General features: G+C 41.4%; 1 protein-coding gene across 28 annotated transcripts in view; it reads right to left on the bottom strand.

The window, feature by feature from the left end:
• Positions 1-14,633, bottom strand: part of tcf7l2 (transcription factor 7 like 2) — an 87,627-nt gene that overhangs the window by 22,334 nt on the left and 50,660 nt on the right. Inside the window, exon 1 of one of the 28 annotated variants that reach the window (XM_042219711.1) lies at positions 933-4,316. The exons of the other annotated variants lie outside the window; for them this stretch is intronic. Coding sequence (XP_042075645.1) covers positions 933-1,055 — 123 coding nt within the window. The 5' untranslated portion in view covers positions 1,056-4,316. Of the gene's footprint in view, positions 1-932; positions 4,317-14,633 lie in introns of those variants that run through there. 28 annotated transcript variants of the gene reach the window in all.

Consider the following 14,633-nt stretch of genomic DNA (forward strand, 5'->3'; position numbering starts at 1 on the left):
TTCCTTCTGCTTCCCATCTTTGATAGTCGGCACATCAAATAGAATCGCAGAAAGGACATGTTCTGATATGTCACAGATAAATAAAACTGCGCACAAATAGCTTAAATATGAAGTGGTATTTTGGTAGAGCTGTTGTATTCTGTGAAGACAAATCATCCTCTTAGACACACGTGTGTTCAAGCTTTTTTCCCCCTCTTCCTTTTCAGTGTAAACAGCCTCTTGAACTCACATACCTGAGTTAAAGGAGGCTTCTCTGAGAGGTGATATTGTATGACGGCGTTAAGAGCCAGACTGAACTGTGCCTTTTGAAATGCAATCAGTCCCTAAGAATTTCATCAGAAAGCCGAGCAATTAGAATCTGAATTGAATGGCAACATTAACAAAAGAATATGTTAATCTGTGAGGTTGCCCCAAATCTTATTTTACATTTCACAGCTAAGACATGAGTTTGATCAAATATTATCAAGTAAATAATTCTCCTCTTGAGAGAATCACGTCTATTGCCTTTTTAATTAATTTAAGCACATTGTTTATAACGTTTATTATGTGGGCTTTAAAGTTATGCTCACAAGTGTGTGGCAAAAAACAAATAAATAAATAAAAATATTTGGGATACTGGTCTTGGATCAAGCCCAGGCATGCACATACACAAGCACACAAACATGCACGAGTTTTCAACGTCAAAGTATTTCTAACAGGCTTTTTTTTTTTTTAAAAATCAATGACCACCACTCTCTCAGCCACCCCCCCCCCCCCCCCCCCCCCAAAAAAAAAAACCAAAACAAAACATTCTCTCTTCTCTCCCTCCCTTTCCCCTCACCTATCTACAACCGGCCTGCACCACAACAGCTACCTGTCAAAACAATGTTAAAACCCTTCAGTGGTAAGAAAAAGCAGAGACAGTGAAGAAGCAGGGGAGCAGCGTTACTCACCCAGCTGCTCAGATTGAGGTGCCAGCAGCCCACCTGCTGGAGGAGAGAGAGCCCGGGGCCTAGGACTCCTGCCTTGGCTCCCGTCTCCTCCGGCCCGGCTGGAGCTCCATCCCGCGGGTACATGACCCCCTCGGTTCCACCCCCACCCCCGCCTTCTCCTCCTCCTCCTCCTCCTTCTTCTTCCACCTGGCCCCCCCCCAGCTCCTCCTTCCCCGTCTACGTCGGGGAAAAGCCCTCTCACTTTCCTTGGCCGCTCCTCTCCTTCACTTCTTCTCTTCCTCCTTTGTCTGTTCCTGTCTTGACTCCTTCCTCCACTGTGTGCGAGTGTATTGCCGGGCATGTGTGGCGCGAGCGTGCATATGTGTTTGTCGTCCCCCCTCGCTTTGCGTTTGGTGCCGCAGCCAGCTGACCATTGTTCCCTCAGGTTTTTGACATTAGAGTGCGTGTCTCCTGACGTGTCTAGAGCAGGCTCAGGGTCTGAGGCCTAGTTTCCCCCCCCCATAAACACACAGTCACCAAATCCTCTCCACCCACCCACCCACATCTGCCTGCTCAAAAAAAAAGGAGGAAAAAAAAGAGGAAAGAAAATCCCCCAAAATCCTTCACTCTAACCACAGAAGCACTTGCTCTTTGCGGCCACCAGTCTCCTCTTCTTTGTCAGAGAAAGTTTTGATGCCGGTGACAAGAAGTATAAGAAGTGAAAGCCAGAATGTGGACAGAGAGAAGGAAAAATTACTCTGAGCAGTTGTTCAGCACCGCAGTAGTCTTCCCACTAGCTATACTCCAGAAAAAAATACTCACAAACACACACACACACATACATATACACACAAAATCAGTTATTACCCAAATCCCTGCTGTACGTTGGGTCTGTGTATGTGTTTCTTAAGAGTATGTGTGTGTATGTGTGTGGGCTCTGCTGTGCCTCCAGGATGCCCAGAGACGAACTGGCAGCTTGAAAAGCTTTGGCTACAAGGTAAAGCGAGTAAAGCGAGAGATGGAGACAAAGAGGAGAGAGAGAGCAGGAGAGAGAGAGAGATAGAAAGTGGAGAAAAAAAAAAGGAACAAGACACAACAACATCCACAAAGGGAGGGCAGGCTCAGCAAAGTGTGGCCAACAGTCACTTTATCTGTGTGATGCTGACAGTCCCCTCTTCATGCCCACTTTCCAGGGGAGAAACCAAGGAGAGGGAGAGAAAGTCTTCACTCTGACACAGACGTGGCACCTTTCGTTGCAATCTTTCTCTTTTTTTTTGGTTCCTGTCCTCTACCCCGCTCTACTTTTTTCCCTCTAAACAATACCTTAGAGTGGAGAACAATTCTTCTTTTAACCCCCCTCCTCCCTCCTTCCAACTCAATTCAAGGTTCATGTGAACAAGGCCTCGAGCCCCTCCTCACTGCCCTCTCTTCCCTGTTCTCCTTTTTCTCTGCAACTATTTCACCTTCAAGACCATTATTCTTCTGAATACTGAAACCAAACAATAAGCTTTGTGTGGTCAAGATTTTTTTTTTCCCCCCCGAGCAATTCAAAAGATGTGCCATCCACTGCAGAAATAGACGAGATGTATTTAAAAGGGAAATCCTTCAAACGAGACTTTTCATTTATTATTTAAAAAAAGAAAATAAAAACGTTCCAGAATTTTGCAATGCTGTTTGTTCGCTTTATTTATTTAGTTTTGGGTGTAGCAATAAAATAATAAATAAATAAATATCCAAAAATATTTTGTTCATTCTAACATGACTAAAAATAAGAGAAGAGGAAATAGAAAAAGTTTAGTACAGTTTAGTTTAGTAAACTGAGAAGAAACAAAAGAAATGCTACATGTTGAGGAAAATTTCTTTTTCAGTGCAACAAATTAATTATTTAAAGTAATAAGTCAAGCTGTCACACTTTTTAAAGAGATTTTAAATTTTGCGTTCTATAATAATAATTAGGATTGCCTTATTTTAATTATCTAAACACCTGGACCTGAATAAGAACCATGACAAATTAAATATTTATAGAATAAATGTCACATTTATTCAATTTTTTTTAACATGACCTAAATAAGAATATCAATAAAAAAAAATTAAAAATAAAGTTTAACTACAGTGAGAAAATTTGTATGTAGAAACAAGCAATAATTTCTTTTTTGGAAGTGAGGTCAGAGAAATGAAAACACAAATGTTTCTCATTACAGCATTTTAAAAGCTGGCAACAGAAACAACTGCAAAGTTTTTTTTTCTTAATACAACAGAGACTTTGTTTTCCTCAAAATACGCTCTCGCTTTCTTTTCCTCCTGCACTCGCTCAGCCTCTCTGCTGCTGTTAGGACCCTGCTCTTCCCCTGGCCTGCAGCAGGCAGTCCTGAGGCCCTTAAAGCCAAAACAAAGCCCTGGGAATGTCCTTTACACAACTTGAACAATAGCGCCGGGGCTCCAGCTTGACAAGTAAAAGAGCTCCGACAAGGCGGTGGCTAATTGCCTGCCCTCCCTCCATTCAGCCGCCCCGCCACACTCCTGCCATCTCCTTTTGTCCCACGTGCACTTTCTTAAGTAAACTGCCAGTTTGCCAGCAAGTGATGGACAGCTCCCAATCATCCGGCCACAATGGCATCAACGCCACAACACAAGAGAGCACAGGGAGGATAAAAAAAACTTTTAAAAACCCTCTTTTTTTTTATTCGACGGTCTAAGATGTTCGCACGAGACCGAAAAGTGTGCGAGGGGAAAAAAAGAAAAGAAAAAGAATGACGGACAAAAAGTTTTACAAAACAAGGAAATGAAACAACCTATGACCTTAGCAGTTCATTGTTTTCTCTGATAAATCACAACAATCGGAGGCAAAATGCACGAGCACCAACTTCAAAGTCCTCAGCAATTACTATAATAATTACAGTATAATTATGATATTTCCAAAAAATTCTATTTGAGTAAAAACAATTGAAATTCTTTTAAACACACAAAATCCAAATTAAATATTGACTCAGATTTTTTTAAATATTACCAGAAGAACGAGAACAACAGATGTGAGCGATGATCAGATTTACTTAAATTAAAACGTCAATAAAATATATATTTTAAAACTGATTCGATACGAATAACAGCATGCATGAATTAAAACGTGAAATAGCAGCATTTTATTTTTTAAAGCACACAATAAATAAGAATCGTATTTGGTTTGATGTGTTAGAATAATGCACCCCTGTCAGGCTGTCAGGACAAAGCAATCAAACAGTGCCTTTCATTATCCAAATTGTCAATCTGTCACTTAGCAACATAAGTGTTATAAATTGCCAAACGGAGCACAGAAAAATATCCACGGATAGATTCAACCAAAACATGATATTTAAAGTCAAACAAGCACCAGAAAATTAAGCACAGCTGTAATTAAAATGTTGAAAAGTCTTACCATTTAAAAGAGCTGTATTTGAGATGCTGCTCGGTTCCTGGTTAAAACAAGCATGCTGGCACTCATGGTAGTGCACAGACTCCAAGCAGACTCCCACCACCATGTCAGCCACTAATCCACTGGGGGGCAGCACCTCATCTACGGCAGCCCCTCGCTAAAGCCCGATGGGTTAAGCCGATAAGACAGCGGCCGGAGGACCGGGCGACAGCCAAGGTAATGCTGGAGCGAATTTAGGACGGCAGCCCTTCGGGTCCCAGAGCGGGGGGGAAGGACCGCGAGCGAGCGGCCAGAGCTGGCTGTTCACTTTCAGCCACCTCACGCATTCAAACGCACACTCAGAGGCTGCGCTGCTCTTCTCCGCGTCTGTCCGGGACTCCCTCTTTACCCCTTGCCCATCTTCATATCCCCCCTAATAAGCTCTTTTGTGTCCATCTCTCTTTCTTTGATAAGTTGAAAGAACAACAAAAAGAGGGCGAGAAAGAAAAGCTTTCATTCAGCTTGCTTGGAAGACATAAAGGTAGTGGAGTGCTGTCTATAGGAGTTGCCCTAACTTGGCTAAACTCAAGCAGCGGGGTGTCTCTCGTCATGTCATTAATCCCCAAAACTAGCCACGCTCCATTCACTGCTAGTCACACTAAATTAAATGCAAAATCAAAAACACAAACGCCGGGCAGAAGAAGTGTCAGAAAAAGGGGAAAAAAAGGCTAGAGAAAGCTTTCCGATCCAGGGCAAAGGGTGTGTGGTGTTGCAGCCACGTTGCCCCTAAGTCCTGCCCGTCGGTAGCCCCAATTTTTGATGTAGGAAGCCCCGGGAAGAAAAAAAAAAAAAAAACAGTCTCACAAAAGACAAAAAAAACAGACATTTATCACCAAAAGAGCCTGTCACTGTAGTACAGCTTTTGCACCTCCAACTCTCCTGCCTGAACTCTCTTAAGACAACTGAGGGGGGAAAAGGAGCCCCAACTCCAAAGTCAAACCTGCCAGACAACAAGGCAACAACAGCAGTTAAAACAATACCCAAAAATACAAATAAATGGATACAAGCTGTGGACGGTTTTCAGGAGAGCTGGCAATAGTAAATTCAACCCGGCCAACTGGTGGCTTGAAGAGAGGAAGCCCACTCTTAAAGCCGTGATCCGACCATCCGCTATACCACCGCTGTGAGCCTTTTAACCACAGCAGAAAAAAAATTACTATTGATCTTCAAATGGCGATAATTGAAAAGATCAAAAAGATTAAACAAAAAGAAAAAGAGAGAAAAATCAAGAATGTGCTGACTTACCATGTTGTGCTCCTTTTTTGTTGCAAGATTTTGTTTAAATAAAAAAAATATTTGCTCAAAGATGCAGCATTGGAGGTGTCAAATTTTTGTAGCCGTCTCTTGATCGTATTACTTCCACAGTCCTGGTTTCCAATGCGTCTGAACTTTTTCCCTTTCTCTTTTATTTTGTTTGTGGTACCTAGCCTTTTTTTCCCCCTGCTTAAGACTTTAAAAGCCTTCAGCTCAGTAAAGCAGCACAAATTATCTTGCCACCTTGCTCAGCTCTGATGCTTTGGCCGCTAACTTTGGAAGGCCCTTTACTACTGCATCAAAATTAGCATTGTCAAAGCAGTTAATGAATATTAATATTGTATTTGTCATTGGAGCTGGCCCATTGCTGAACTCCAAGTCATCCATCAGGGACAAGATTAAGCACACAATTATTTCTGACTGACAGGGACCAAATCTGGAAGATTTTTTTTCCCCTCCAACAATTTAAAGAAAAAGACACAACATCATCTTAAGGTACCTCCCATGAGACGAGACAAGATTAATACACTTTTAATGAAGCAAGATTTCATGGTGCACGAACAGCAGGAACCTCGAGAAAAAAAGGAGAGAGGAATATAGAAATATTTCGGCTCAATTTCTACAACCATTTAAGCACTGGATTTATAAATTACAACTAATTTCGATGACAGGAGACAAAATTTTACCTCAAAGATTTATATTTTTTTTGGAGTGAAAAACATTTGTTCTCTCAGGTATCTTTATTAATACATAAAAGCTGGATTTCACCTTTTTTTTCTTTTGATCATAGAAAAAAATAAGACGTGCGTGCGCTTCAGAGTGAGCGTCGCTGGAGATAAATTTAACATGAAACAATAATTAAAACACGGGACCTCCGGCTCTCTCGGCAGAGCCCGACGGATCGCCGACCGCTGAGGACCACACAGGCAGCCTGCATCAGCACCACCCGCTGCACCAGCTCCATCCCGGAGCTTTCTCCCCTGCTTCGCCGCCCGCTTTCCACTGAAACGGCATCACAACCAGCAACTACGGCTCCCGGCACAATTTTCCAAACCTTCATCGAACGTGTGACCATTCTTATTATTATCTGAATAATAATAATAATAATGCTGGTTTCATTTCTCCAATGAAAATCCTCATCGGAATTGTTTAGTAAATTTAAAGCTCTCGTTGAAATATTTACCTCAACAAATATCACTGCTACTAACACGTGTCTAGAAAAACTAAGCAGATGACGCATCATCTTCTTTACTTCTCTGTATCCAAAGCACCTTTTGCATGATTTAAAAAAATACAAAACACTTTTCTTAGTATTGTAAATGTTGCCCAGCTTTCCCAGCAGCATCCTTCCTTTCCCCACAATTATCTGATTTCTCTTCTCTTTTCAATCATTTCAATCGGGGGAACGGACAAATTCTTACCGGGTCCAATTAAAACTTATTTTCTGTTACTTTCTGTCGTCTGAAGAACACAACCATAAAATAAAGCGAAAAGGCACAGACGCAGTCGCACAAAAAAATGGCAGATGTGGGGCACTAATGCCAGCAGCCCAGTGAATTGGTGTGAGTGTAGGGGTCAAGCTGCGGGCTCACCTTGGAGCGCCGAGCCCCTGCCGACCACCCTGCCGGCTACCTAATACCATTAGTAACCCTTAGATGAACATACTAAATTGGCCTTTTGTTCTCCAGGAGCTGATCCGGCCTCACCAACTCACTGGTATCACGGCACCGAATGCAGATGGTGCTGGTTTTCTCTGAGATGAATAGCGCGCTTGAGAAAGCGCTGCTTCATCCCGAATCGCCCGATCTCTAAAAGCCACCGGCGCGGCATTATCTTATTTTATTGTATTTTTTAAATGATGTCGCTTTTAAAAAAAAAACTGGAAATAATTCTTTAGATTTTTCTTTTTTACCAGTTTATTTACTTTTAAATCTGAAATTTAACTAAGTGTGTGTCATACATATAATTTTGTATAAAAATGTGAAACTCTTAATTTGCAAGATTGTTCAATGTTTGATTTCACCAGCTAAAAATTGTAAATGTAATAAAATTAGGAAGCTAACCTAGTTTAAAAAAAAATCGAATTAATTGTGGGTTTAAATAATTATCTCAATTATCACAACGTATCGCTAAAAATATCAAAGAATCAAAATTTCAAATGTGCATCACTAATAAATCATTTCTAATTAAAAACATAAGAAATTTAGATTTTAAACATACATCTCTTTAAATTCAAATAAGTGCAGGGAAGGGAATGACTCAAATTTAAATTACAATTAATAAAACAATCTTTTCATTGTTGTGACAAGGGCACAGACACTGATTAAGTGTTCACACAAGGCCGTCTATGAAAACAGGCACCAAATGCTGCGAATTAATTCAAGTTGAGAGCCTAAAACAGGTCCAATCTAGGTGAGGAGGAGAGAAGGGAAGGGAGAGACGAAAGTGAGCGGAGCAGCCAGCTCTGTGGCCCAGCGTGATCACATCAGCGCTAGTATCAAATTAACTCTCTGACTTTGAAATTTATTGATCTGCTATTAAGACACTAGTGAACTTGATGAAGTGAGTGCTGTAGGTGACTCTGGGACTTCAAAGTGTTGCACCAGCCACATAAAACAAGCCACTTTGATCCCGGCTCCGCTCCTCGGATCTGGAGAGGGGGCTTCAGAGGAACCCCCAATTCTGCTCTCCTCTCTTCTCCCACTCATCCCGGGCCCGGGCTGCGGCTCTCTCTTTCCCTTTCCACATCTGTTGATGCCCCAAGAACCGGCAAAGCACCGCTGGCACACAGTGTTCAATCGCAGTAGTGCACAGTGGTGCAGACAGATGTTTTTTCTGATTCACTGAGAAATCATAATAAAGCAACACACACACACACACGCACACCAAAAAATGCAATACGATGTCAAAACAACAACTAGACTAAGGCGGCCATCTAAGCGCAATGGCATTAAAATTCAGTGTCGATAAGAAGGGGATTCTTCATGCCAAATACGGCATGTAATAAGGTCGACGATGAGAGAGACAATGCAGAGTGGAAGATAGCGGTACTATTGTGTGGTGAATACATCCCCCTCTTCGCTTAAGGCAAGTCTTCCCACTACATTAAATATTGTGTGCTGCCAATCACACCTGCCTTTTTTTTTCATTTTGTGCCACTGGGTGGAGGTAGTAGTTAATGTTTTCAACATGCACTCTTATCACTACAATATACTGAAGCAGACACAAACCACAGCCGGCCCACAGAACACCACCTCATCTCCACAAACTAAAAACATTACAGGACAAAATACAGGAAATAAATACGGAAAAAAAGCAACAACTAAATAAAATCCTATTTGTTTCCTCTCATCATTTTGCAACAAAACAGCCTACAAAACTTAGGTTTGCCCTCCACTGAGCTGCTAACTTAGCGGGATCAAGTAAAATAAATATTAACGGCTAAATTAATCATCGGGAGGACAGTGTTTGCACTCAAGCTCCAGTGCTCAAAGGCAGGGGTGTGTATGTGTATGTGTGCGCTTGTGCGTGAGTGTGTCTGCACTTGGAGTGCCGGGGCTAAGCTGCGTCTGTTTAATTAAGAGGGGTAAAACAGATGACAAATGCGAGACAGTTAAACATTTAATGTGTGCTTATCTCCCCCCTCATTTATTTAGTTGGGAGAGATTCAGAGTGGGTGGCGTTTAAGAGTGATGTGCCGGCGAAACGCTGGCGGAATTAGAACGCAGCCCCGTGCGCCGCGAGAAGTCAGCAAGCAGCACGCAGCCATTTCCTGACAATTGTTTTGACGTTTTGCAACTTAATTCTGTTTGATGGGAAAGAAAGGGATTAGGTAATAAATCAAATAAACACAAATATGGATTCTGCTACACAGCTGTTTCTGAAAAGCAAAAAATCAAAAAAAAAAAAAAAGGAGGAGGACAACGTAAATGACAGCGTAACTCGATTATGGATAAAGTATTTTTAGCATCATTGCCTAAATTGTCAAAACAAACCATGCAATTAAAAATGCAACTATATCAAAGGCCTAGTTTCTCCTTCATTTCACCTGACAAAGACTTAATTTTTTTTTTCTGGTTGATCCCCATTGTGTATCTCGTACTGATGCACATTGCCTAGAGTCAATGTCAAATCCCAGCTCCAAGAGTCCCGCAAAAAATACAGAACGAACAGTGCCCGCGGCACACACATTCCTTTTACTCAACCCACTTGCAATATCTCACCCAAAGTTACCGTTTCCACTGTGACAACGTTAAACTGAAAAACAAAAAAATATTACATACCTAGAATATATACTCTACCTATACTGTGTGCGTGTGTTTATGTAATATATAGCGTCTGTTTATCACAGTATGTTAAAGAAGGGAAGAGAAAAAGAGAAAGAGATAAAATGGGGCGGAAGGGGTGGTGGGAGAGAGAATGGAAAGCTAAAAAAGCACAAAAAAAAGAGAGAGTGAGAGAGAAAAAGAAGAAAAGGAGGAGGAGGTGGAGGAGAAAAAAAGCACTGTGCCAAAAGCATATATAAGAGAAACCTTCACCAATTAGTGGGGAGAAACGGGAGAGGGAGCTGCCGCGGCGTCGGCACTCAAAGAGCCAGGCCTCGCGGCGAAGCTGTCATGTCGGCAGGATTGATCAACAGGCCTGCTATTTCTAATGGCATGTTGTCATGAAGCTGCAGCCATGGGGAGCCACCTGCCTCAGTCCTCGCACAGCACTCCGTGTGTATGTGTGTGTGCGCGCGGTGTGTATGCATGTGTGTTTATGTGCATGAAAGATGGTTTTGGGGGGTATTTCAGCAGCCATGCCTATTCTGTGCCCATATATCTTTTACTAACAATTTGAAAACAGCCTGGAATCCTCCTCCCACTCTCTGGCAGTCTACCTTGCCTACCCCTGAAGGTGGAAGAAATGTGCCATCTTGGATCTTTCTTTATTCTCACACACAGCAAAGCCAAGCTGAGGTAAAATCCAAAACAATGGAAGACCACAACAATAAAAACAATAACAATAATAAAAATAATAATCATAATAATAATAGATTAAATTTGTCTTTTTAATCTTCACAGGGAATAATTACTGTCCGACAAATATATTCCTCAGTTGTACGGTATGAAACACGACACTACAAGTAAAGTTATCCTGTCTTTGATTAAAGCTCGTTTCCGTTTCATTAAAAAAAACAAGAAAACCCAACAACAATCTGTCTAAGAATAACCAGACAAAGGAAGCTTGCTTGTAAAATGCCGACCCAGAAAAAGCGCAATCAAAAAACGAGAAAATGACTTTGTTGAAAAACGTCACGTTATCCCCGTTTTCAAACTGCTTCACCGGGCCACACAGCCCGCACTCGCTAACAATAAAAAAGTCAAATAAAAGTTACAGAACTTGAGAGTTCAAGGTAGCGCGGGCTACTTGGAGTGCGTGTCACGTACAGTTAACCTTTTTATCGGGCATGCCTGTGGTCTCATCAGTCGATGAAATTCTTTGCCCGCGGCGGTGGCTTAGCCGAGGGACATGGACCAATAGAAAAATATTTCATTGTGTTAGCATTTCAAATGGCGAGTGGAGGGTGGAGAGGAGGGCATTTGGAGGGGCGGTGGGGGAAGTCGCTCGAACCGATCGTTGCCAGCGGAATTAATTGCCTATTCTGAGAATAATGTCCCTTAACCACGATTCTCGGAGGGCCGAACGCTAGCAGAGGCCACTTTTTTTTCCTTTTTTTTTGTTTGGTGTCTTCAAAAAGACGAGCGCTTAGGGGTACTGGCCGTATTAGGGGTTTAGCTCAGTCCCCTCCAGGCTGGGAAAAATAATCAGAAGCACTGAACCAAACTCAAGTAATCCGTACTCCAATTAAAAACGGCGAACCCATTACACTGAACATTAGCGCATCGACAAATAAAAACCTTAAAATTACGGCTAAATTGATTAAACTTTGCCAAATTCTGACAAATATTTGGAGTATTAGCGCAAATTCACTTTAGGAGAGACAACACGAGAAATTATCCTTCTCCGTTCGGCTATCAGCCAGTGCTCGATAAATGGCTCAAGATGGCGCGACCCCAGTGGTGCTTCTATCCTTTTATTTAAGGGGATTTAAGTTCAGGCTCGGCTACACATTGGCCAAGCATATGCAATGACCCTAACTGATATTGGTGCATCTTTTAGCCACATCTTAATCTAACCTTTATTAAGCTGTGCAGCTTTTCAGACTCAAAACAGCATTAAGAAGTAGCATTGTTTGGTGCGAGGAAAGAACAGCCCTGGGAGACGATGCCACAGAAAAGCTGGGGCAAGGAGCCCTCTGGAAAAGCAGCTGCTTATGCACTCCAATCAGTAGACAAACAAACCAAAACCCAACGGCTACGAAGGGAGGGGAAAAATTTATTTATTTTCATTTTTTTTTTTTTTTTTTAAACAGACAGGGCATCCCAAATGCTACCTCCCTCCACATCGACCTCTACGGGCCCATTCGCGCTCGGTGTCAATTTCATCCCTCGGCAGATGGACGGACGAATTCGCAGCAGTCCCCATTACACGCCTCTCCTTCGCTCATTGTGAATTCAGTCAACGAAGTCAATCTTATTAACTTCCGCGCCGGTTCACTCATGACATTTTCTTCAATTTTCTCGCCAACATCAAAAACATCAATTAGCAGCTCGAAAATGGGAAGGAGCGAATGACAGAGTCCGATAACGCAGCCTTATTTGAAGCCGAGGGTAAATCTATTCTCCAGTTTTGAATGTGTTCATTACAATTGCGTTTTCAAAGAAGACCTCCAAATAGCAAAGAAATTAAATTTATCTCCTAGAAATGTCCAGAAATTGTTTTTTTTTCTTCCCTTTCTTTTTTTTTAATCCTGTGTCTATCTCTCAGCCTCAGTGGGTGACACAAAGCATTGTGGTGCTACATTTTCTTTTTCTCATTAGAACAGATCACAACTCCCACAGAAGTTGAAACCCTATACTGTAACCTCTAGACTAACCCGTAGAAATTACTTTAAAAGGAGTCCAACATTTCTTTGGGAAGAAAAAAGAAGGCGATAAAGTAGCCTGCCCGTGACCTACGGATCCAACAAAAATACTAGACGATAAATGCAGTATCTATTTTTTACCCTACAAGGGGAGCTATTATCAGATTAAAGGAGTAAAACGCTTTACGGGGAAAAAACGCTAGGGCTTTTCTTTTGTATTTATCAGTTCTCAAAATCAATCTTCACACGAGCATTTATCATTTAATTTACACGGCACCATTTAAAATGTGCTGTTACATTTTATTTGTCCTGCAGCAACATTGTCACACGAATTCTGCAGTTATATTCATCTATGCCAAAAAAATTATAAAATTTGATTTTAAAATATTTTTGATACATCCAGGACTATTTTTAAATAAATCTTAAAATCGCTGTTTATTAATAAAACAATTTTTATCATGAAATTTAAGAATGCATCATCTAAATATTAACAACAATAATAATAATAATAATACAATTAAATAATTTTTTTTACAATAAAGTAGCATAATTACGTAAGTAACATTTGCATTTTTTTATAAACTATATTTTAAATTAGACTTACATTGAATAAATGTAATAAATTTCGATTAAAAAAACAAACGAAAAAACAAACAAATCACAACCATTTTATCCACAGCCTCATTGATCATTTCCTGCTACTCCACAGCACAGTTACATCAAAATGTGAAATACAAACCTACACATTAATGAAGAAGCTCTCTCATGGCTCAACTCCTCTGCCTCCCATCACTGATGAACATGTAACTCAATAAACCTCGGCCGGTAACCTTTAAGTAAAAGGCTATTTTTTTGCCGATATCCAAACATTGTCAGACGGCTTCCTCATGCTTGAGTTACATCTCCGAGGGGGTGAACAAAAGCAACTTTAGTGGCTGTGGAAAGACACTCGCAATGCGAGGGGGGGAGCGGGCCGGTCGCTTACGGAGATGTGCGTATCACGTTCCTCCGGCCCATTGATTTCTGATCTTTTGACATTATTTAGTAGCTTTTTATTTTCTTGCCCGTCTTTTATTCCATGTCATAAAAGACATAAATGTCCAAACAAGTGATGTTGGGAATATCTACTATCTGTCAGAAGAGTAGGCTTTTCCCGGCATTAAAGCGACCGAATGCTCTGACGCAGTGCCGAGAATCGGCGGGATGAAAATATCACTCTTTGTAATGGAGGCTAATCAGATTTCGGATGCCGTTTGCCTTCTAGCTAAAAGGAGATGGAAACGCTTGGAGCAATAGGGCTGTAACCAGTATACTTAAGAGTTCATCGCAATCCTGACCTCGACACAAAAGGCCTTGCGTTTGTTTTCTCACACTAAACTGGTATGTACGGCCAAGAAAAACGGGACGCGGAGTCAAAATTTTAATTTATTCCTAATGTCATTTTAATCTTTATTTCTGTTCTAAATAGACATGGCTGAAGCGGCGAAGCCGGCATGCTAAACGCAGAGGAAAACGAGGCGATGCATCTGTAACACGGCTGTCGGCTGAATGTTGAACACACAGTAGTGATCAGTTCCATTAAGCGGGGATTTGATCATCTCCCCCGTGCGCTTTCACAGCCCGGCTTCAGATTAGATCACTGTGAAAATGGTCAAATGGTGTGTTTATCTCTCTGTAATTATTTTGATGCAGATGACAGAGATTGGTTGTTTGCATGTGGTTAGATGAGTGTGCACAGTGTGAGCCAAGGCATGCACACACACTCCCAGGCAGGCACGCGAGCGTGGAAAGAGCTGAATGGGTACTCTCAATGCCATTAACCCATTAGATAATTTCAACAAAGGCCTGAGAATAATGTTTTATGTGCAAGGGGGGGAAAAAATTAATGTTCTTGCTGGGCAACACAAATGGACTTTCAATGAGATCGAAAGCGAAATCCTCGGTCAAGAATGGCGTGTGTTGAGCTAAGCTTAAACATGTAACCGCTGTGGTAAAAACACTATCTTATCTTGACAGAAGTAAAAAATATTTTGTTGCGCCCCTAAAAACA

This window comes from Haplochromis burtoni, unplaced genomic scaffold (assembly GCF_018398535.1).
Source record: "Haplochromis burtoni strain Fernald_Lab_line unplaced genomic scaffold, NCSU_Asbu1 Contig_37, whole genome shotgun sequence".
Lineage (NCBI taxonomy): Eukaryota > Metazoa > Chordata > Actinopteri > Cichliformes > Cichlidae > Haplochromis > Haplochromis burtoni.